General features: G+C 40.7%; 1 protein-coding gene across 2 annotated transcripts in view; it reads right to left on the minus strand.

The window, feature by feature from the left end:
• Positions 1–25,453, minus strand: part of tox2 (TOX high mobility group box family member 2) — a 140,445-nt gene that overhangs the window by 92,451 nt on the left and 22,541 nt on the right. For both annotated transcript variants that reach the window (XM_049587096.1, XM_049587014.1), the window contains exon 2: positions 267–359. In XM_049587096.1, coding sequence (XP_049443053.1) covers positions 267–359 — 93 coding nt within the window. The remainder of the gene's footprint in view (positions 1–266; positions 360–25,453) is intronic.

Below are 25,453 nucleotides of genomic sequence, written 5' to 3' on the forward strand. Positions count from 1 at the left end.
ACAATGGGATGCATAGTGATTGTCCTCTATGCAGAAGCTACTGTATATCCAAGGTGTGCACACTTCAGTTAAAAAAAAAAGCCTCTGACACTGCTTCTGTCACTGCTCTCCAATGTTTGGACAGTCCTACTGTGCAGATGAGGGAAGGTCTCACTGTATGGATGAGGGTTTAATGTGGCATGTTGGTGCATGTAGATGTGGATGAGACCTAGGGGTGAGGGAGCAGGGGTGAGGGGGGAGAGTGGGCTGAGAGAGATGAGTCTTACCCCAGTAGAGGGCAGTCTCTTGCCGTCAGGGTTTGGGCGCATGGGCAGGGAACTGTAGAGCCTCACACCTCGATCTGCAGCACTGTATCTGCTCTGGAGGAGGAGAGAGGGAGATTTTGAGCATAAAGAGTAAAGCATATGTAAAACACCTCAAACACAAGAATAAAACCAGAGTGAAAAAATGAATTAAAAGTGCTCCAAAGTAACTTAATTTCAAAGTTACTCAAGTTTTATTTTCTCAACCAAAGAGCAAGGATCACACATAGTTCTTTTCATGGTCCTCATTTTGTTTACGAGTGCTGGTTTCATAAATTTCCGCCAAGTCGGAGAGCCTGCACATTGGCTGCCATGTTAAATCACATCACCTCATGGTGATGTACCACACATAATAACTGGATAAGGTTGGCTCAGTAGCGGCACTAATGGAACTAAGCTGTTGTGTTTGGTAGCCAGGGTTTCTGCGCTCTGCTCCACTGTACTCCTCTGCCGACTCCATCTTTCTATACGTTACACAGCTGATAATTAGAGTGTGGTGGGCCGGCTCCTCCCTGTAATTGCCCATGTGGGTTTCAGCTGTACAACACAACCTGAGGGAGTGGTGGCAAAGCCCTCAGTAGTTGGGAAGCTAATGATTCGCAACAAGTGGTCCCTGCCAGGGAAAGACAGTGCAGCTCAGTGTGGTTCACACCGTGGCCCACAGCCTCAGCGGGGGTTACATCCCAGGATTCAATTCAGATCTCACTTTCTCTATCTCGCTCCTTGTCTTCATCGCTTTCATCACTTCCCTCACTCAACTATACACATCTCGCTGTACCTCGGTGATTTCTTGATATTCTGTGAATCTTGCATTAACATCTCTTTGTGGTAACATCTGCTTAACAGTTTGCATGTTGTTTCTATCATCTGACAGTGATCACCTATTGTCTCCGTGTGGGTGTTAATTGATAAAACGAGTTACATCTTTTTCTTTTTGGTGTCGGAGAGTCTATTTTAGCTTCTGTATGGTGCCAGCTGTTAGAGCCCTGACACACCAAGGCGATGGTCCGCTGTTAGTCAATGCTGGGCCGTGACGTTGGCTCTAGTCGGCCCTCGTCCGCTTTTTTTCAGCTGATTCAGCACCCTGAATCTGCGTCAGAGCTTGTTGGTAAATAAAATCACTGATTGGCAACTGAGCTCAGTGCACAAGAAGAGAAACGGAAGTAGGGAGAGCAAACAAACAGCTAAAGTCAAGCAGACATGGGGCGCTTGGTGGCTTAGTAAGTAAAGCAAGCATCCCATATACGAAGGCAATGTCCTTGCCGCAGCAGCCGCTGGTTCGATTCCAGCTTGTGGCCCTATGCTGCATGTCATCCCCTCCCCTTTGCCTACCTTATAAAGGCAAAAAGCCTTTCGAGAGTCGAGAGACATGGGTGCAAAACAAGCTTGTTATATCGTTTAAGATTATGTTTTTAGCCGTTGAGCTCTTTAGAAGAAACGGTTCAAAATTGTTTGTGTAATTGTTCGCTGACGCACGGCTTTCTTCTGTCAACATCAGGTTGTATTGTTCATGTGCTAACTGGCTAACTAGCATCTTGAATCTGTCTTATCAATGGTCCAGGTCCACATTTGGAATGATGACTACAGACTACCGCCACCTGCTGGTATTCCTTCGTGTACGTGCTAGTTGGTGGTTGGCTCTAGTCTTTGTGGCGTGTTCAAGTGCAACTTTTTGGCACAGGAGACGTGAGGCGACACAACAGTCAGCCTTTGTCACCACTAGTTCTTTGTTGTTGCTTTGGTGTGTCTGGGCCATGAAAATAAATGCTGCAACCGGTGATGTGGAAACTGGTTTCTCATAAATAAGATAATAAAACATGAATTTATTTTAGTATATTTGGTAATGACTACTACTGCCTGCTATGTATAGTGCTTAATGGCTTTGCCACATTTGATACAAACAGTCTGCTAATGAGGATGTGATGTAGATTACTGAGGGAGAAAAAAAAACAGTGCAGCAATCTAGAACAAATAACACATTATCTCTCTCTTGTACTTAATCTTTTACTTGCTTTATTCTGTCTTCCCTTATTCTTTTTTGGCATTCAGTCTGTCACCTCACTCGCACGCACTCACAATTGACAAAAATCATACACAACAACACCCAGACACACACAGGCAGGGACTCAGATTCAGACAGACGCAGTATTTGACTATATTTAACAATTGAGTGAGAAAACAACCAAAACTGACCCTGCCTTTCACTTGTAGTCAGTCACATGGTGTGGGCAAACACACATCCGGTGTGCACATGAGCGTAGCAGGCCTCAGCTTTTATAGTGGAATCGCCATAAACACACCTTTGCAGATTGCGTTTATGGGCCTAAATGCGTAGTGATTACCTCGCAGTGAAACCCGGTGTATGCAAAAGCTTATGTAACATACCGTGCATGAAACACAGTCGAGAAATCACAGGCTCAAAGAGCATGATTTATCCCCTATGAGCAGCGTTCTATGCAGAACAGTAACAGTATGCTGATCTAATGGCCTATCACACACAGTGTACAGTGGCAGGCTATCCCCTGAGGCAGAGTGAGAGTACTTGCTGTGTAAGGTTTTGATTTCCTGTGCTCATTATGAAAGGTGAAAACAGATGAGTAGACAGCAGTGGCCATCTCGTCGATATGGTTCGCATAATGATGACACAGCGTTATTAAAGAGAACTCTCATTTACAACTTTCCTTGATGCTGCACCGTCCTCACAACCAACAACTTAAAACACACAAGCGCCTATTCTGGATTTGCAGTATGTTTTTTAAAGGTGGATTTACAGTTTTCCTTTACATCATTAGAAAAAAGGTTCTTAATGAAGGGCTGCGGAGCCAGAAGTAACCCTTTTTTGAAGAAGGGGTTCTCCAAGGGTTTTTTATAAGACCAAGAGTTCATTAAGAACCTTTTCATCCACAGAATCCTTTTAGGAGAAAAGTTCTTTGAGGATTGCTGAAAGCATGGGTGTTAAAAGATCCTCACCCCTTGAGTATTCAAATGTTTACCCATGTTTCAAATGTAGATGAATCTACATCCCCTTCATCAATTCATTTTACTTATTTTCTGCCATAGTTGATACTTTAACCATTATTTTATGCCTTACAGTAGCACTTTGGTTCAGATAGACCAAATAAGCACCGTCCCTTTAGGAGGCTTTTGAAGCCGAAGGCCACTGGACGTTGTTCCGATTGGCCCCAGGCTAAAAGCATTATTAGTCGTATAGGGATATATGGGTAATGTAGTCAATTACTGTTTTTAGAGCCCTGGGACAGGCTCAAGGTGGAACAATTGCAACATAATACCTTTCATAGAAGGGCCATTGTTCTTTAACCTAAACCCCAGTTCAGACGAATGATTCATGACGAGATGAAACCGTTTTAGAATGTTGCAGAAAAAAGTTGCAGCAGTGTGAACTGGTCGGTCTGAGTTTGATTCAAGCCAGCTGATGGTGTCACCTGCAACTCAGCTGGTCAAAACGCCAGTGGCTGGTTTCAGAACGTAAGGTACATCCCTGTTTCAACAGCCAATCGGCTTGTGGTGAAGTCCACTGGTCAAGACAAAATGACCTCAGACGGCGTGCTGTGACAGATGCTCTGTCCTCACCCAGACCTCTGTTTCCATCCTCATGTGTGCTGGTGTCGGACAGTAGGTCGCTGCTGCTGCTCGCTGTATGTGCTTACGCCCCCTCACAAACACACACATTCTCATTGACTGATTAATTGGCGCTGGTTAGTCACATTATTGTGGCGTATTTATTATGAATACAGTCCATGTTTTTCACTGTTTCATCACTACTACAGATGCAGCTGTAGCCAGTATCTCACTATCACTATCCTCATTCATATTTTAAGAAGCTAAAAATTATATTCAGCCACAAAATGAGCCTGAAAAGCTGGAAAACAGAACAGAAGTACAGAGAATTGTTGCATAGCGATGATACACTGTCTCATCTAGTTGCACTGGTGTGAACCGGCAGGTTTTTAGAACATGCAGAACAGCGCATTTCAACTCGTCTTGTCGCAAATCTTGGTCTGAACTTGGCTTTATATGTTGAGTTCTACTTAAAACCTCTGACAGGGTTCAAAGTGGACCTTTCATAAAAGGTTCTACTAGGATCCAAAAATGGTTCTCCTATGGGGACAAGCAGAAGAACCCTGTGAAGTTCTAGAGTGTACTCAAAAAGGCACTGATTTTTTTCAAATTGTAATATATGTATGTATATGCTGTTCATATTATTTGCAGTGCCATTCTAGGTCACAATCAGCGACATGACCTGGCATGTTGTGTCTCGCACATCCTCCAGTCAGACATTTCTTTCTCTTCCTGCCTTGCAGAGGAGCTACTGTACACTAACTGCATCCCTCAGTGGAGACTTTTTCTTTTGTGGCTTGTTAGGTAGCTTGCCAGCATCGCTGCTAAATGAATGCCTCGCAGAATAGCTGCTTTAGCCAGCGAAGGAGCCACAGTAAGTGAATGTTTGATATTTCTCCAGTGTGCCAGGCTAATCTGGCCCTGTGGCATGCCATTACGGGGCTAATAACAGCTGTCTGCGGCCTGGAGGGGACACAAGCAGGCCTGGCTGCGCTAACTGGCCCTGACAGACTCATTAGGAGTGCTGGCACCCAGAACAGCAACAGCCAAACTCCTCACATTTCCTTGCTGGCTCCCAACAGTTTGCAAGTGCACGAAGCATTGTTCTCTACACTTGTTCTCTGACACCTTTCTTTTGTTTTCAAGTCCTCACTTCAGATGCTCTAACCCCTGTCACCTCTCTTTCACTTTCTGGCTGGCTTTGGGTTTCTGTGATATTTCTACCAAAACCAGATGCTGCCAGGAGTTTATCATCTTTGTTCGACACCACGTTGAGTCTCACCACTTTTTCTTTCTTTTTTAAATCCCGCACACCCACACTCTAGTTCTGACCGAAATAGAGCAGAAGGCAGAGTTCACTTGTTCGCTCACGCTTCTGTAGTCCTCTCTGAGAAAAGTAAAGGTAAAATAAATAAACACATGAATAAATAACTCTGCAACTCACTTAGTTTCTAACTAACTTCAGTGTACAGCCACAGGAAGATGCTGCACCACACCAGGAAGAGGCTGGCATCCTCTGAACTTTGTATCAGTTACTGTAGCCGAGCCTGGCTGGGGACAAGAGGGACTTCCCCAGGCAGACAGCAAAAGCAAACATTGTCCTGTCGCTTGGCAGAGCCGAGCCAATCAGTACAAGCTGAGCAGGCAGACAATAAACACAGAGAGCCAATGACGGACGTCTGGATGTAGAACCATTAACAATAGAGGGGGGCGGGGGGGATACAAGTTGGGCTGTGATATGTTTTCTGGCTCCACTCCTGCCATGTGACAGACTTTTATGCTCAAGATTTACATGATACTGATCACACTGATGCACGTGACAGTTTCAGACTGTGTCAGACAAATCGTGTTGAAAAGTTTTTTCTCTGAAATAAGCAAAAGTGCAATTTTTCTGACGAGTGATTGAAATGTCTGCCACGTTATATAACCAAGGCCAACTGCTACCGATTAATGGCCAAGATAGTTTTTCACAGATATACTGGTATCAACATGTTTGCTGTCAGAGAAATAAAATAAATGCAGCAATAAATGTTTAATCGGCAGCATTTTTCTACATTTTTACTTCAAATACATTTTTAATTGATATGTTTGTATTCATAATTAATATTTAACCATATATTAAATATGTTACAAGATCTGAGCTCCTGTAAAATATCTAAGACATGTCCTCATGTGTATGTTGTGTTTTTATGTAAACTCAAAAGAGTTAAAGGAGAAGCAAAAAGAACCCAGTCGCCAGAAGAAAATGTTCACACTGGACGTGTCTCTGAGCCACGAATACGTACCAAAACCATTTCAACATTTCTTAAGTGATGTAATATAAGCTGACTTCTGTCATCAGGAGAGGGAGAGGACTGCTGTTCAAAACCAAAAAATACAGTTCTTTTCTGGCCAACATTTCGCTGTGTTTTCAGTGCTGTTTGTGGGAAAAATCTGGGTGTTTTTTACCGACACATCACAACATTTCCCTCCAGGCTTTGTGCCCCCAAATGTGGGTGTTTTAAGCCAAAACATTTTCAAACTATAACCAAGTGATTTTTTTTGGCCTTAACACAGCCACAGCTTCACCGCAGCATTGTTGAGAAGCTTTAAGTTTCATTGTATCCACTAACAAGTTAAGTAAATTGTCTATGATTTGCAAAAATGTACAAGACGAACATTTTTTTTTTGATCATTCATAAATAAAATCCATTATCTGTCAGGCTTCATTATCTAATAATGGGGCTGTGCACTGGCAAGAATCTGGTGATACGTTATAATTAATCTAAATTATCTAACATTATGGAATATTGTTACATCCTAATGTTGTAGTTGTACTGTTGTTGCTGTTGTTGCGTTGACTTAATGTTGTGTTGTCTTGCTATTGTTATTGCTGAAGCTGTCGTGTCATGAATATGTTCTATTTTGTAATTGTGTTTTTTATATACTAGTGTCTTCTAGCAGGGAAAATTATTCTTTGTTTCCTGTCCAGGGACTACAGATGACAAATAGCTTATAGCTAACTCTGGTGCAGCTAAGTAGCTGTGCACTGTCCCTGCTGAATAAATAAAAATTTAAAAAATACAAAGAAACAATATGCATCACGATACAGGGGTTATGATTCAATATTTTTTGATACTGTAGGAGATACATTGCAATATTTTTAATCTTATTTTAGGAGAACTGTCACAATATAAAAAACACATAACCATATGCAAAAAAATGTAAGTTAAAAAAGTTAATTTATTTGCAATCAGATCAGCAGGAACTGCATTTGTATTTATCACAGCCCCTGAAACACACTTTTGAGTGTTGGAGTGAAAGAGTGAAATGGCGGACGATGTACTGGGCTTTAAACACTACACAAAATGAACCACTGCCACAAATGTTTGCATCTAAACTACTAATTAAAAATCAATACAATACAACAGAGCGTAATGTCATGATACTCAAGTGTGTTTATATTTCCACCTCTATCTAATAAATATTCATCATCTTTATTTTTCTCCAAATCAGCAGCCTAGAGCACAGTAGATGCTACGATACACCTACTCATTAGATATCAGCGTTGCCTTTTTATAGGTGGGGGGTGGTGGGGCGCTGCAAAGCCAAAGGCACAGCTGTGGGGGTATAGTTACCTGTAACGTTAGCTGTTGCATGTTATATTATTTACGCAGATCTGGACTTAATGGAACACATGTGTGTCTGCGGCCGACATTCTTCCCAGATTAGCTGAAAGGCCTGCACACATCAGACTCCACCGATGGGAGGAATGCAGGGCCTAGACCGGCTTATGGGGAAACCCTATCACTCATCTATAGTATACAGTAATGTATGCACACACACACATGATCATGCATGTACACACGTACTGTATTTATACATCATGGAGACAGCGCTCCATACTGTATGTACAGTATGCACTCAACAATGCATGCACGCTGACACAAGAAGATCAATGATACAAAACGTTACCCTCATTCCAGATTCAGTCCCTGCATTGTTCAATTCAGCTTCCTGTGGTGCTGCTCTTCCTGATATTTCAACTGCTAACATACGTTATCCTGTCAATTCTGTTGCATAAACACATTACACAATATCAGTCGCATATCTAGCTGCGCTGGTCTAACAGTCAATAACAGAGTATGAATCACTTTTTCAGTGGTTTGTAGAGACTTAAGTCTGAGAAAAAACTGCAGTGTGCAAACATTGGTTTGCATATCGTAATGAATCATTTTCCTTCATAGATTTTGTACTGATTGTACAGCTTGGCAATATATTGTTATTATATCAATACTGTGAAATGAGACTAGATATTGTCATTGACTGTGGAGTGTAATATCTTAAGTGCTGTCATTTCCTGGTTTTAAAAGATGTGTTACAGTAAAGTGATGTAATTTTCTGCATTTAGCAGCGTGTTGCAGCTGTACTTTGATCTACTATTACCCACTTTGGTGTTATTTCTACATTACTTATGATTATTTATCAAAAATATCTTATCATTACAACAATTTGGTCAATAATATTGATTTCCTCCATACGGCTGAGTCCTAACTGAATGTGATATGATCTAATTTGATAGCAAATGATTCAGATATAATTTACATACATACGTACAGTTTTGTTTTTTTACAGTGGTGCCCCCAGAAATTTTTCATAGGGGTGGCCAGATGATTGCCACTGGAAATCTTGGTGTGGTTCATCAAAATCAAAATGCATAACTGAAATTCAGGAATTCTATTATGGTGTATATGCGTGCTTTCAGACCTGCCCTGTTTGGTTCAGTTCAATCAAACTCAAGTTCATTTGCCCCCTAAGTGCGGTTTGTTTGGGCAGGTGTGAACACAGCAGTCGCACCTCATTTTCAAACTGTATGGTTTGACTAAAATGAACAATGACAGCAATATAGTCCACGATGACCAGCGCTAAAATCAACCTGCGTAGTTGTCCCTCCATTGTGACATTAGAAAGTGTCACAGTTATCTTGCAAGTGTACTCTCTTTCAACGTTTTGCTGCATGAAAATTCTGACCAATCAAAAGCAGCTGTCTTGCACAAGGCATTTGATCTGGTCCGCTTATAAATGCTGCCATGAGAACATGAACCAACTCTAAGCAATCATACAACTTTGTTACAAAATAAGTCCCTGATTCAGACCAAAGCATGACAACTCTAGGTCTGACAGCACCCTTATTATATAGGCTAGTTGAAAACTATGTCAATATAAGTGTTAAGGAATTACGAACTGATGCACTTCGGTTTCTTATTTTACAATTACTATTCCTAATCATCTGATGTACATAGACTAATACCACAACAACAATCCTGTTTTTATGTTATCTATAAACTTGCCTGTATTGGTTTTGATCCTATCAGTTGTCTATGGTTTAAAAACTATCTCTCTAATAGACTAGAGTGTGTAAAAATGGATGATGTTCACTCAGATTTTCTTAATATTTCAAAAGGTGTTCCACAAGGTTCGGTGTTAGGGCCGATATTGTTCTCAATTTTTATGTTACCTATCTATACATGTTAGGTTATTCACTGTTCTTCACATAGGCTGGTTGTCCTTTTTCCTTTAAAAGACAAATATACAACTTTTATTTTAAGGAGTACACTGATTGTAAGGAACAAAACAATTACTGGGTACAGGCCTACTCACGTTTAGGAGAAACTCGTGGGTACCCAATAGAACCAACTGTCATTCAGATATCTTGAGGTGAGAATTCAAGGGACCCTTTTAAAAAAGGCCATGCCAGTTGTTCCCTTGTCAACATTTAGCCTAAATTTAAAGTGTTATTTAGCCTGTTTCCCAACATGGATGCCTTGATTTGTCTAGTTTTACAAGATACTACTACCTCCCGAGCCCCCTCTTGGCCCACCCTTAAGATGCCAATGGCTCTATTCAAAGCTGAATTCCTAGCTCAGTTTGGACGGATGTACAGTATGTCGGGGAACCTTAAACTGACAAATTACTTGCAGTGTTAGGTTTCTTAACTTAATGAAACCAACTTTACTTTGCAGGGACTTGGGTTTGATGGTAATATAGCCACAGTATCTCTGCTACCATCTGTGAGTTTTAGCCTTTAGACCCTGAAAACACATTCTGAGTGTTGTTTATTTCAAAGGAAAAGACAGACTTAAACTCTGTATAAACAGAGAAGTAACTTTAATATATGGCTCAAGGTTCATGTACAGAAATGCATTCAGACTCCACTGCTAAGCCAGTACTTGTGTAATAGAGTGAATCAATACAGAGCATTGATTACTAAAGGCTGGAAGCTACAGACCTGAATTGCAAAAACATATTGACTCTCATGCATACAGTGATTGTTTGTTTAGATTTTTCTGTTTATTTTCGCATAGATTAGAATTCAGCAGGTTTGTCACATCCCATTCAGCTGTATTTGTAGGTATTATTATTTCTTTACACACTTGCAGTGAGAGACGGACAGATGAGTTGTGTGTGTGTGTGTGTGTGTGTGTGTGTGTGTGTGTGTGTGTGTGTGTGTGTGTGTGTGTGTGTGAAAGAGATGTCAGCTGAGGCCTAAGCAGCTCGACCATAACCAGGACATGAACCCAGGGGCTACCTGCCTCAGGCCACTACTGACACTCAAACTACTGATCACACCATGGGGAATATGCAGCTAACACCACAGTTTGAGCCGGGGCTATTTATAGCTGACCGCAGCTTTTACTATCCATCCACTCCTGGTGTAAACTCATGTGAGCTTGTATGTTCGTACATGCTTACACCTGTGCTTTGAAGGTGGGAACAGCTGATTATATAACAACCGTTATAAAACTTCGCATCATGTCTCCTATCTTCTTTTGTCCTCTTCTGTTGGCTCGTCACTTCTCCTTACCCCTTGCTGCGCCTCCACCCTTCCTCCTGCTGCCTTATCTTCTGTTTATATTTCTCCAATGGTTTTTGTCGCTCCACCGGTCGACGCAGATTGTAATTTACACATGAGCACAATACAACAGCAGAACCTCCGACATCAGCCTCTCTCTGTCTTGCTTTCCATCAATATGTATATCCATCTATCTCTCTATGTGTCTTTTATTCCTTTTCTCTTTACTTTCAGTCTCCTGGCATTTCTAGAGCTAAGCAGGATGTGTTGAAATGCAAATATATGCTCGTGTTGTTTAACACTGAAAACCTACAGTGGAAAGTGAGGGCGAGGAGGTCACATTTTCCTTTGACTGTCATAATTTCTGACCCAACTCCTGCCTCAATGTTTTCTACTATGGATGATGGAAAACCTTATTCTAACATCAATATTGTGGGAGCTCTTTACCTTAAAAGGACAGTTCACCCCGAAATCAAATATACATATTTCATCTCTTACCTGTAGAGCTATTTATCAGTCTCAAGTGTTTTGGTGTGAGTTGCTGAGTGTTGGAGATATCAGCCATAGAGATGTCTGCCTTCTTTCAAATATAATGGAACTAGATGGCACTTGGCTTGTGGTTTGACAAACTGAACATCAATGTCTCTTTCCGGAAATCATGACCTGGTTACTCAAGATAATCCACAGACTTTGTTGTGAGCAGTTTCATGTGTTTCTACCAAACTGCACCTGCACAGAAGGAAGCATGCATGTACCCTATCGGGCTTGTAATAGAGCAAGATGTGAACAATAATGGTGTCCATTGTGGCTGAGCCGTAATGTTTGTCAGCTCATACCCTTCATACACCAAAATTGGTGTGTATATGCATGTCTTTTAAAGGTGGGAAACCCGTTAAAATAGGTAATAGACTTCTTTCCCATTGCCAGTCACATTCGACATGACGGATGTGCTGGAGAACAGGGTAGTCAACAGTAGAAAGCAGCATGCAGTCCAGTAGAAATGTTACGGTAGTTCTAGTTTTGTATCTCTTACTTCCTTAGTGTCTCTCTCAGAATTTGAAAGGATGTTCAAACACTGCTTTGATGACATAAATTTAATAATATAAATATAATATCTGGTGATATTAAACCAGACACATGCAATGCCATCTTAGGTGGAACCTGACATCTGTTAGCTCTGTCCCACTTGCAACATAAGACAATATGACATGGTTGTGGCAAAAAGGAATATTTCAATTCTTTGGAAAACTGAGGCTGTGCCTTCTTTTAAGACCTGATGGGAGGAAATCACCAACTTGTTACACATGTAGAGAGTAAGATACAGTGTTTCCCTCAGCTCTGTAATCTTTGATTAAACACGGCAACAACTCATGTCTTATTTATTGAGAAAAGCCTAAAGTGTTTGCATGTATGTAGAGATACTTGTTCATGATGGGTTGGACAAACAACATTTGTGTGCCCGTATTATATGCGTATGTACAGACATCCATTCCATAGTTGGTGCTGAACTTCTCGCTGGTCATACTACTACTTTTGTTTTTGTACTGTTAATTTTTTGGGTGGTGTATTTGTGTTTGTTAAAATCTAAAAATCTACAAATAAAATATTAAGAGAAAAAAAACACTGCTTAGTTGAAGATGGACAGTACTTTGTGCCACCAAAGAAGCTTAAATTGGCGTCCCCCAAGGCATTGTATTTCTATCACTGCTAACTGAAAATGGAGCCAATAAATAGCCATAACTAACATTTGTCCCGGGAGTGAATGCCAGCTGTAACCTTTCCCATAAAATACAAAAGCCAGATGTTGGTGGGTGTTAGTGGGTTTTATGTCCAGTGTGAAAGGAGCATCAGTGGCGTGAGGTGAGCTAGCAGTGGATGCACACTTCCCTCTGTGCTGTGATATGGTTGGCGGGTGTTGTTCCATAGAAAGAAAATAGTTCCTACATGAAACTGCTCACAACAAGGTCTGTGGATTATCTTGAGTAAACAGGTCATGATTTCTCAAAAGAGACATTGCTGTTGAGTTTTTCAAATGTTGTTTTGGCACTTTGAGCTCCACAAGCTGAGTGCCATCTAGTTCCATTATATTCAAGAGAAGGCAGACATCTCTCCAGCCGATATCTCCAACACTCAGCAACGCACACAAAATCAGTTTGGACTGATTAATAGCACTACAGGTTAAAGGAAAAATATGTATTTTTAATTTTCGGGTGAACTGTCCCTTTAACCTCATCTTGAACCAGAGGTGCTGTGTTTGTTGAAACCTACACTGTAACCACACCTTTAAGTGTGATAAACAGCTAAAACTGTTGTGCTATTTTTAAGAAACACAATTAACAGTGAAAATAGAGGTTACACATCTGCAGCACAGTTTTGGTTTCCGACACTGTGCTCATTTCTCAAACTTTTATGACACTGTGCTGCTCTCCTTTCTCTACCCCCGACTCTTTCTTGTTCTTTCTATCTTGACTTTCTGTGTCTGTACCTGCAGCTACAGAGGGCTGTCACAGAAAGTAGATTCTGTATCTACTGGAACAACAATGCAGAGCTTGGCTGCATGTTTTCAGGCACGTAGATAGAAAATTCAACAGCACCATCTAAAATTGCACCAAAGCTTTAGATACAAGCTGAGTGGATTATTGAGTGGATTAAACGCTACTTTTTTTTTTTTTTAAACTCCCCACACAGGAAAATGGAATAAAAAGTTGTAGATGTAATTAAAGATTTTCGCTCCAGTCAATGGTCAAGTACAGTTTGTTGTCGGGTTTCATCAAAGTGCCAAATTAAAGACTAAATTGGTTCGGTTCAAATGAAAGAAAAAGTAATCAAGCGTCATCTACAGTAAAGCTGAATGTCAGAGACAAGCAATCTGTTCGTGAGTTATGTCATCAAAGGCAGGTTTAAGAATGCCACACAGACGTCTACATCTCTTACCAAGGATAACATGTGCTGGGAAAACTACTGAAATTTGTTTTCTCTCTTTTTACTTTCTGCCCTTTGTATCGCGTTTGACACAGAAGCGGGAGAGATGGAGCACATTAATAAAGTGCAGTTGGTGCCCTTGCTCTGTCTGATACAGACGTGAAGAAAAGAAACTTTTTATTTTCATTTATCTGGGGTTTTTTTCAGAACCCCTCATCTTTTGACATGGGTTCCTGAAGGCAAAACAACATGGCGTTACAACAATACAACTTACCAACAACTGACAAGTAGAGCCAGCACCTCTGTGCTGTGCGCTGGCCACAACTAGTGTGTTACTGGCAGAAAACAGATGGTTGGGAGAAGATTTAGCTAATACAAAAACAGGGGATTTTCTCCTTTTTTTTCCCCGAGAAGACGTACACGCAAAGGCTAGATTAGTTTAATACAGGCAGAAGCTGAGGAGAATAATTCCTTTAACAAATTGGGATTGCTGAGGAGAGCAGAGACTCCCCCGAATGTCAGTTTGCATTTGTCATCTGATTTCATGAGAAATTCTGCGCCTGTGATATAAATGTTCTCATGTTTCCTTTAACAGAACTTTGCAAATACAACACCATCTGTGCTGCATTATAAGGATTTTTAGCAACACGGTAACGCTGATAGTAAGACAGGAAAAGGAGCTGTGCTGACACGATTAGACAATTAGCAACAGGAATTTAATGGACAACATTTTTAATGATTGAGTAAACATCCTTTGATTCCAGCTTGTCAAATGTGACAATGTGTAGCTTATCTTTGCTTTGTACGGTTCTATATTGAATATTCTTAATATTTTGGACTTTTTGTTGGATAAAACAAGCACCCTGAAGACATCATCTTTGGCTTTAAGCATGGGCGTACAGTAGATTGGAGGCGAAAGCAGGGGACATGTGCTCCACAATATTTACAACACGTGCATTTGTCTCACCTATTAAGAACATGAAAGTAGCAGAGGAGTGTGTTTTGACAAAATGAAAGCCATGTGCACCACAAACTGATGCAGAAAAGGCACAGATCGGTGCATAAAAATTCAGAATAAAGGCAATTAAGTGTTTGACACTCAGAATCTTGTGTTGGAAATCCCCCAAACCCCTCTTTCATATGTGCCCACTAATGGTGAAACGAAACCTACACTCTTGGCTCTAGGCGATCATAATCTGCATTTTTCACAACTTTCTGACATTTTTTAGACTGAAGGTCAACTGAGTAATCTGAAAAACAAAAAAACAGAATAATCAGTAAGTGTCAAAGTTTCAAATTTTAAATTTTGGATTGTAATGAGTCTGTGCATCTTCATCTCTTATTGGCATTGCCCTCCTTTAATAATATAATCTGAACTCGGGTGTAAATCACGAGTTTAATCATGATACGAAATTATATTGACCCTTTGGACAATGATACAATATTTGCTGATATCCCAATCTGTCACAGTACGATTTCGATTCAATTCAATTCAATTTAAGGGCCTGCGAGACAGTATCAGTAAATATCCTCAGTCTTTCTCTTGGCTGCTTGCCATTATCTTCCTGGCACTAACACTGTTTAAATGTTTATGAAGGAGGTGTGTCTGGACGGAAATGGTAACACAGACTTGTCATGGTAATTTCACCATAAAGGTGTATCTTAAAGATGGCGATATGAATCAATGGTGGTAGATTGTTGATCACTGAATTGATATGTCGGTCAAGATTGATGTATCGTTACACTCCCAAATTGAACATGGTCTTGTTTGATTAGTGTCAGAAGCAAAAACAAAATGTATTAACTCCATGCTATGTGGTCAGTTACAGCACATTCTCACTCCCAAGCTTGGCCAGTGGCCCTACTCATTATAACTATGATGTCCTGGTACCTGTCATGCATCAAGTTTGGACGTTCAGGGCGGCGGTGTGTCAAGTTACGCGTGTTACATGCGTTCAATTTTCACAGGAAATATACAGTTTCTTCTTGTTAAATGCACACAATCTGTTTAAAGTATTTAACAAATTTTGTTTTATCGTTTACTTCCTTATGTTTAGGCAAGAAAACCACATGGTTAGGTTTAGAAGAAAATGTCGAGTTTGGGCCTAACGTACGATTGTTACTGACGTAATGTGAAGTCATATGATGTCACTACTGTAACACGCTACACGTCCTAACACACTACGCAGTTACTAAAATAACTGACTGACTTTTGGTTTCACACAGGACACAAACAGTGATCTCCCAGGTGAAAGTCCAGAGTTTGTTTGACCCATTCTGTCACAACTCAAGTTTCTTAGGTTGTTTTTTATTTCATTCACTCACATCTCTCCTTTCAGACCACTTCACCTCCTGCCCCTGTGTGTTTTCCCTCCCTTCTGATGACTCCACCTGTGTCTGATTGTCTGTCCCACCCTGATTAGCCTCACCTGTGTCTCGTTATCCTTCCCCTCACCACAGTATTTAGTGTGTGTCTTATTTTCTCTCAGTGCCAGCTCCTTGTGTGTCTAGCGTTCTAGCCTTTGGCATCCCTGTGTCCTTTTCTTTATTTTTTGGATGTAGCCTGCCTCTGCCTCATCCATATTGGATTATTTGCCTCCATTGATAGTCCCTCTATGGACCAAACCTTCCTTTTGACCAGTGAAGACTGTGTTATTTTATCTGAACTGTCTCCTGAGTCATGTGTTTGAGTCCACTCTCACCTGGTTCAAGAGCTGTTAACCATCCACCTCCCCTCCAACCTGTCCTGCGTGGACTTTCTCACTCATTTTACTATGGTGGTTGCTCATAGCGTCAAAAAATGCCACCGCCCAGTGCGTCTCATACCGCAGCTAAAGGGTGCCTCTGTGCCTTGGTATCTGAAGCTGATGGCTACTGACCAAGCGTCCATATTTGACGAGTTGGGAATGAGACTGGGTTGTGAATTTAAAGCATTGGAATCTGAGTCAGTATTGAAATATGCCACTCTGTCTCAGTACATTTGAATATCATAGAGGATCATTATTTATGCTTAGTTAATTCTTGGCACAGATGCATTTACTTGAACTGAAAGTGTAGCTTTCACGAGATACAAGCTGCAGAGGAAGTCGCTGTCTATGTTAGGCAACCTTGTACAGTAAGTCAGCTTTGGCAACATGTTTAGAAGTTCAATCACACACCGGAGGAAGAGAGCGAGGGAGAGGCAGCGAGGATGGGAGAAGACAAGGCAGCAGAGACGGGGTAGAGAGAGCGAGAGCGGCACAGGAGGCACGAAGAGAGAGCGGGAGAGATATGGAGATAGAGAGATAGAGGGAGAGAGTTAGTTGAGAGTTGATATGCTGACTACAGGCAGTTGATTTGGTTTCAGAGAGCATTGTTACGGTGCTTTGAATTAATGCCTCCCAAAGAGTCCAATTGTGATTCTTGGGCTGTGCTGACAGAATATTTGACAGCCTAGGGTGAGCTGCTGATCTCAGCTGAATCCTCTGTTCTGCACGCGCGCGTGTGTGTGTGTGTGTGTGTGTGTGTGTGTGTGTGTGCCTGTGTGTGTGTGTGTGTGTGAATGTATGGTTGATACCCAACACATTCATACACCTACACATGTTCAGATATGTGTGGATGTGCAAAAAACGCCCACACCAATATGTGTACAGACTCCCCCACACACACATGGACACACAAATACAGTGGACAGTATGTGATACCAAGACTAAACCAAACCAGCACATAAATCAGATCCTAAATGACTGTTAACTAAGCGCCAACACACACACACACACACACACACACACACACACAAACAACCTGAGTATGCAAACAACCCTCATATGCAGCTAAATTGAGCACGTTCACTTAATCAAGACGAAACAGTTTGACCAAGGCTTTTTTCTTTTCCCTGCAGGAAACATGTTGTCCCTTCTGGGCTGCTGAAAGGAAAAAAAAAAGACACAGACAAGCCCAGTGCGTCATCACAGTGATGGAAGAAAAAAAAAAGATGCTCCATCAAAAAATAAACGTGCTACACAGGACTGGAGCAGTTTGACAGCAGCACACATCATGAAAAACCTTTTGTGAGAATGTAACACACAAACTTGCACGTACTGCACATATATAATTGTGTTGATCATGTTCAGTCTCTTGATACCAACTTTTATCACTTACGGTAAACGTGAGGATTAAAAATGACGGAATACTCAGTATTTGATTTGTATAATTGGATAAGTTTAGCTAAACACATGAATGTATACACATGCAAATCAGTGGTAATTAGAGAGCTAATTGCCTGTCACACACACACACAGACATACAAGTCATGTGATAACCAACGTGTACACACTAAACCTACAGGTACATACATAAGTATCTACACAGTGCAGTTAATTTATCTGACATCATAATTCACTCTCATTCTGCAGACGTGATGCAGTTAGATTTCGTTTTTTTTATTATTATAATTTTTGGGGCCTTTTGCCTTTAATTGATAGGACAGTATTGGGTGTGAAGGGGGAAGAGGGGGGTACAGTGCGCAGCGGGGGGCTGCAGGCTGGAATCAAGCCCGTGGCCACTGCAGCAAGGACACTTCCTTTGTACATGGGACGCCTGCTCTACCCACTGATCCACTGGGTGCCCTGCAATTAGATTTCAAACGTGTAGAAAATTGTACACGTTTTTTAAGATCCCTTCATGGTCAAATTTGATTATTTTCTCTGTAAATTCAAATTTGTTTTTGAAACGTTGGTCAGATGAAACAAAAAATTTGAATATCACATTTGGCTCTGTAGGAAATTCACTATTTTTTTACCTTTATCTTGACAAAGCAAACATTTAAACCTGCACAGATTAATCAATTAGTTATCAAATGTTGAGTTAATCTGCAGCTAATTTGATAATCGATTAATCTGCTTAAGAAAAAAAGTCACATTTCTCTGATTAAAGCATCTTAAATGTGTTTTTTTCTGGTTTCTTTACTCCTCTTTGACACTAAGCTGAATTTTTGGGCGGTTGTGGACAAAACAAGACTTTGAGGATGTCATCTTTGGCTGCTAGAAACACATTTATCACCATTTTCTGATGTTTTACTAACAAATTAAATCAATTAATCTAGAAAGTAATTGACAAGTTAACTGACAATTAAAATAACCAGTAGTCACAGCCCTAATCGATTGATCAAGAAGATAATCAAAGCTTTAATTGATAATAGTAAATGCATATACATTCACACTGTCTACCACAGAGCATTGAGATTCATCTCTCAGCTCTAACTCACCACTGCTCATGTTGGATGTTCTGCCCTGACTTTACCACCGGCACATTCTTATTTATAAGGCTTTTCATGGTCTGCTACCTTCTTATCAGCCGATCTACATCCTACAAAAAAAGTACGGGAAGTTATTGTCTTCGCTCCCAGGACTTATTCTTACTACCTGCTCCTAAAGTCCGAACCCAACTGGGGAAAAAAGGGTCTTTAAGTAAGCTGCTCCCTCGGCTTAGACTCATTTGCAAACCGACCTACATCTTGAGGGGCCGGAGTCATTGGATGCATTCAAAGTGTTTTTAAATGGCTTTGAAGCAGGCACATATGCCTGCAGATGTTCTGAGTGATTGAAGAGTTTTTTTTGAATTTTTTTTTAATTTCTGACAGTTGTTCTTTGTTTTCATTTTTAATTGTTACGTGTTTGTTTTATTGTCTGCTACCATGTTATTTGTGCTGCTGCCTTTTTTTGGTGAAGACACTCTTGAAAAAGAGATGTGTAATTTCAAAGAGTATTTTAGTCCTGGTTATATAAAAATAAAATAAAATTAAATTAAAATAAATTAAATTAAAATAGCTGGTAGTTGTATTCCTAGTTCAAATGTGATGTTTTAATAGTCAGCTCACAACTTACTTGTGACTTGACCTCCAGCACTTGATTCTTAACTCTAGAAATTTGACTTTGGCTAATTCCACTAAAAGGGGAAAAACAGCTCTGACCACCAAGAGGAAATTCCTGTACCATATCAAGCAATTCAAAATGATTCAGAGACAGATATAAAATACAAACCCCCCTCTTAATACTCTACATGTATGACTCGCCACAAGTTATGAGACAAGTGTCATGACACAAGTCGCAGATGAGTCAAAGGCAGATATTTATAGTTCACACCAAGTAACCTTCCATTCCCCCATGTGAAACTGTCATTTTACTAATTCGAAAACTTTGCTCACCACAGTATCATGAAAAGTTAAGTATAAATGTGATTACATGATTTTCTGAGGTTTCCACTGTGGCAACATCCTAAGTCTCTTGCGCATGAGGAACCTTGTCCGTGGATTCTTTTTCTCCAGGAAAGCTCAGAAGCCACCGCTTCATTAAAATTAACTGGATAAGGAAGAAAGGAAAACAATGGGAAGAGCAGGAGGCGGCAGGAGACTTGCAGCCAACTGAAGAGTATAATTGTGATGCAGGTGTTGATTTCGTGGATGGATACTCTCTCCTTCTCTCCAGCCTTCCTCTCTTTTTACCTCTGCTATCCATTTCCAGCACCTCCCTGCCTTCCCCCTCTCTTTGCCTTTACATCTTTCTCTCCATCTTGAGTGCTGTGCCTCACCCTAATTAGAAATTCCCCCTCCGACCAACTGAAATTGAATTGCCCATCATTTGCATAATGATAGCTCACCGGGCTGACGGCCGATTTACCATGAGATGAAATGTAGCAATCACTTAAGAGAGTGACCATGAGGGAGTGTGGGTAACGGGGGCTGCATGGGGGGAGAGAAGGAGGGAGAATGTGAGGATGAAACGGGATCACAAAGAGGGAGAGAAGTAAAGAAGCACGGAGAGAGAAAGTAAAAAAAAGGAGAGAAATCCGACAGGTATTTAGGTTATTGTCTCATACAGCAATATAGCTGGAGGGAAGGCTGTGTCCTCAATATGACAGCAACTGGACACAACAAGGACACATAAGGACGCTTATGTAACGCCGTTCCCCTTGTCAATGGAAGCTCTTCTGTCTTTCAACTCTAATTATCATAGAGCATGTTTCAAACTATTCTGTCAGAAATCCTGTATTCCCAAAATCCTAAATGATACGCTGATCTTTACCCTCCCACTTTTGTATCATTCCCAATCTCCGGCTGCTGTCTCTCGAAGGTCATTCAACATTTTTTTAAGTAGACTATTCATTTCAATAAAAGTAGCACAACTGGGACAAGAATGAGACTTTCTTTTTCCCTGTATGTAGAGGTTACTCTTTTATTTCACAGCAGCTTCTGTGCAGAATGCAATCAATGACCAAAAGTCTGTAAAGCTCTGCTCACAGCTGGCAGCAGTTCATATCTCTGCTGTAGCTGTGGCTCAGAAACTTTTACCTTTTTAGAATCAACATCTCATAAGTTACATTGGGCCTCATTCACGAATATCTTCCGAAAGAAAGGTCCTGATCAAAGTCTGTCAGATTCATGACGTGTTCTCCAGCAGCACAGTTCTCTGCCCCTGCTTTCTAATATAGATGAATCTCATTGAGCTCGTCAGGTTGAAAGCATGTGCCAGTTGATCCTAATTAGCATAAACACCCCGCCAGTCCCCATAAAAGGGCATGAAACCACAGGGCCATGTGCACACACAGAAAAAGAAGAGGAAGAAGAAGAAAAGTCAAGAAGGTCCAACTGAAAGAGGGAGGAGCACTGGACTCCAAACATTAAAAAAACATCTTCATGTGCAGGTTTGTCACAATATATGACAATACTTATTTTATTTCACTGTTGTTTCCTTTTTGTTAAGTTCCCATTGAACCTTTTTTCCTGTTACTAAATATGTCAATTATCTAAAGTATACATTTACGTCATTTTCATTTGCAATTTCTGTCATTGTGGGTTTTCCTCTAGTAGGGCTATACCAATATATTGTGTCACCTGTGTCACATGACTCCTACATGAGCTCTTAAACTGCAGATCTGTTTAGATCTCTGTAGTCTAAACACGTTGGTTTATCCATGTATCAGTGAAGGATTTTAAACAGCAGTCAGAGGCCTCGGATGCATTTTTGGACTGCCTGCCTGTACAATGGACTTTTACACTGAGTAAGCTAGGCAGTCGTTTTTTATCTGTAAATGACTCTTTGCCCCGTCCTTGAAGAGCTGCCTTTCTATTTATTTATTTACTTTTTTACATCTAACTACACATAACCTTGACCCAGTGCAGCACTCCATATTTTTTCCTCTTTAAAAAAAAACAACACTTAAATAGTTCTGAAGTGGAGGTGCATCTGCAGGAAGTGATGCCAAAGAGCTGTCATATTTAGTAGTGACAAGAGTGGGTATAGAATAACACAAAAAAAGATGCACATGATGCTAAACACATGCGCTAATCAGCCATGCTGCCCCCAAACTGCAAATTTTATGCATTACGTGGCACAATTGTCAGGACAGAGGACAGAGACAAGTGCCATGGTACTCTTCAAGGTGTGCACGTGTATGTTTGAGACAGCAAGAAGGGGAGAAAAGGTGGAAGGTGGACTATTTCACGCAATGTATCTGAGAGTTATTAATAACTAACTCAGAATGCTGCTTTGTTACTTTTTGTCCCAGCTGCCTGAACCTCCAGGGATATTTTCTAATGCAATCAATTACTAATTATTAGATGACAGGATTGCATAAACATAACTGATGTGAAAAGAAGTGTTAGGGCTACTGATTTCCTGAGTCGATTCGATTTCGATTCAATTCAGGATATTTCAGTTACAGTACCAATTTTTGCTAGGATGTGAAAGAGATTCTCACAGAACTAATACTGTAAATTTTACAAGCAATTATTTAAAAAAAAAAAGAAAAAGAAAAGTAAGCTAACAGTTACAGATAAAAGAACCGGTAACCTCTGTGCTTCTCAAGACTAGGGTCATTAATAAATTCACACCTTGGCCCGTTTCCTACCGACAAGATTAACAAGGTTAAAGCTTCACACATTTGTGAGAAAAAACATGTATTAAATAATCGATCTTGGATTTTATGAATCGATATCAGGTCATTCAAATGAATATCGATTTGAACCGAATGAATTGATCATTTTAACTCAGCCCCACGTGTTAGTGTGGTGTTTTTAAAGGATCATAATGCTTTTTGTAAAATAATCAAAATAATTATTAAAGAAATATCACAAATTATATAAATATTCTTGTAATTTAAATGCTATGATGTTATACAACTGTAGAATTGAAGAAAATGCAATAAGCAATTTTTTTTTTTTTTTTTTTTTTTTTTTACAAATATGTCATCCACCATAACAACAAATCCAGATAAGAAAACATCGGTGAATGTCAGAATCTTTGCCAAAAAAGCCGTCAGTGACTTTAAAGAACTTAGAACACTCAGTGAATGAGGCCTGTTCCTATTTTGGAAATAAATAATGGAAAGTTGATCATTTGGATTCAGGGTTGTTTTTTTCTTTCTCTCAGAACAGGAATAAAACACTTAAAAACAATTAATAAATGTCAACGACCTTTATTGTTGGTGTAAATGTTAAGCTGTTGTTCACTATTTTTAGTCAGTGGAGTAGATGTTTGGCAAGTTCTGACTTTGTCCCCTGAGCGAGATCAACACCGGGAACTCCTGAACCACCCACGGTTTATAAGAAGTGGTCAGCCTGTCAACTGGTTGTGTCAGTGAACGCCCTATCAGTTCCACACTCGCCACCCCGCGTACAAATTACTGTAATCAACGATATGATAATCATCTCGTTGTCTCGCCTCTTCTGAGGCATCGATCTCACATTCCACTAGGACTTGAAATTTGATTTGTTGAAAAAAATCCCAATAAATCTCGTCTCGGCGAGGTCACGTAACTGCAGGCAAATCAAATAATGCGGCGTGATGAGTGTGATGTGGCAAAATGACGGGGGAAGGATCACAGGCTCGAGGCTTAGTCTGAAATCTTTACACCGAGACAAACTCGCCACTGAGGGTCCTTTTTTTATCAGAATTGCTTATTCATGGGACTGAGTGGGCCGAGGAAAGTGGTAGAGGTCATATTTGTTTCTAATAGTCAGAGTGATATGTTGGGCTATCAGGTTGGAAGCTCTGCCCAGAGTGTGATAAGGCCACTGTTTATTGTCTAACTTCCACTCTTTAACCTGAGGAACCTCAGACTCTCACACACGGTACTTTCCACCCCTTAGCCATTACCTCAACACCCGTGTGTGTGTGTGTGTGTGTGTGTGTCTATGTGTGTGTGCAAAGTGTGAGTACATGTGTGTTTGCCTGAGAGAGACCGTGAGTGTGTGTGTGTGTGTGTGTGTGTGCGTGTGTGTGTGTGTGATCTGTGGTTTCCATCACAAGTCTTGACCTAATTAAAAAGTCCTGTCGATGCTCAATAAGTGACAGATCATCAGAAAGCACACTGAACTGCACACACACACACACACATGCACACACACTTGCGCAGACACCCACATCACTCAGTGCTCAAATCATTTATTCATTTCTCCAATCTCCTCTTCCTCTGTCCATCTCTACATAAGTGATCAGTGATCACATGTCGCATGTTAAAGTCGACTGGCCCAGACAGGAGGGAGTTAAGTCCCTTATCTCTCCTCCCCAGAAGAAATTCCTACTAGAGGCCTCGCTCTGCTGGTTTCCTGCCTTCTTGCCCAATGCCCTATTTTTACTCATCGGCTCTAGAATACCAGGGGCAGCTTTTTCCTTGTCACTAACATATTTCCTGCCATTCTCACTCTGACATTTCTCCCTGCTGCACGCTTCGCTCAAATCGGTCCCCCTCTTTATGGGTCATAACCTTTCAGTCGGGGCCGTTCATATTCAAATGTACCGGCCGCCGATGTTGAAGCGGCTGCGAGCTCACCCGTCATCCTGGTCGGCCTTTTTTTTCTTGTCTGTGTTCACAGGTTTTTAACATCAGCTTTCAGTAGGTGTTAATTTGAGATCTATTTGAGTGCTGCCAGAAACAATCAGGTTCACTCTGTGCTTTGCTGCCAAATTAACTGACTGGAGCGTATGAAGGCTCATCCACCAACCCATAAGCAGTTTGGTGTTTCAGGCTCCAAATTAAAAGAATATAGAGTGAAGATAAAGCTCTTTATTTCTGGAGTTCATATGTTTATTTCAACAATTTAAATCGAGGCAAAAATTCAACATGATCTGCCCCTTTAAAATATCTGAAACTGATTAACCTGATGAACTGAAATTTTAATCTCTCACTTTTTGTATAAGGAAATATAAACTACAGCATTGTGATTCTGCAGCTATCGTACACATTTATCCATTTTACAGGAGAGATTTTTTTGTCTTAGTTAGAGCCTCTGCGTGGGCGTTTTTCCAAGCTAGGCTACTGTAGCTACCACCAACTCCCACTAGACGTTACAATTGTTCATTTTATTCCAACACCAGGTAACAGCAGCTCTTGCACAGCCAGGGGTGAGTTCACTGGAGGATTGCACCTGCTCAAACAAGAGAAAAAGAACCTGTGTAATTCTCAAAGCACCCGCAAACAGTGAAATGCACCCTAACTGCACTGCCAAGCAAACAGCGTCTCAGTGATCCTGTGCTTTTTGCACATTAATGGAATAAGTATTATGGATAACTGCAATCAGATGCAAAACCAAAGGGCAAGTTGTACTCAGCTGCAAAACTATATGGGTGTGTTCTGTGTTTGTGTTGTATTATCACGGCTGCAATATCTTTCATGAATCCGTCCATCGGTCAATGTTGCGTTCATCCTGCACTATACAAATGAGTGGGGTATAGCTAGTGTTAGCTGCCCCTCATGGGTCCAGCTGTGTTGAAGGCAAACAACTTTACTGTCTCAACAAAGGGAAGTCCTGTAAGCTCAACACTTAACACTTAAGAATCAA

The sequence above is a fragment of the Epinephelus fuscoguttatus genome, linkage group LG1, assembly GCF_011397635.1.
Source record: "Epinephelus fuscoguttatus linkage group LG1, E.fuscoguttatus.final_Chr_v1".
NCBI classification, from domain to species: domain Eukaryota; kingdom Metazoa; phylum Chordata; class Actinopteri; order Perciformes; family Serranidae; genus Epinephelus; species Epinephelus fuscoguttatus.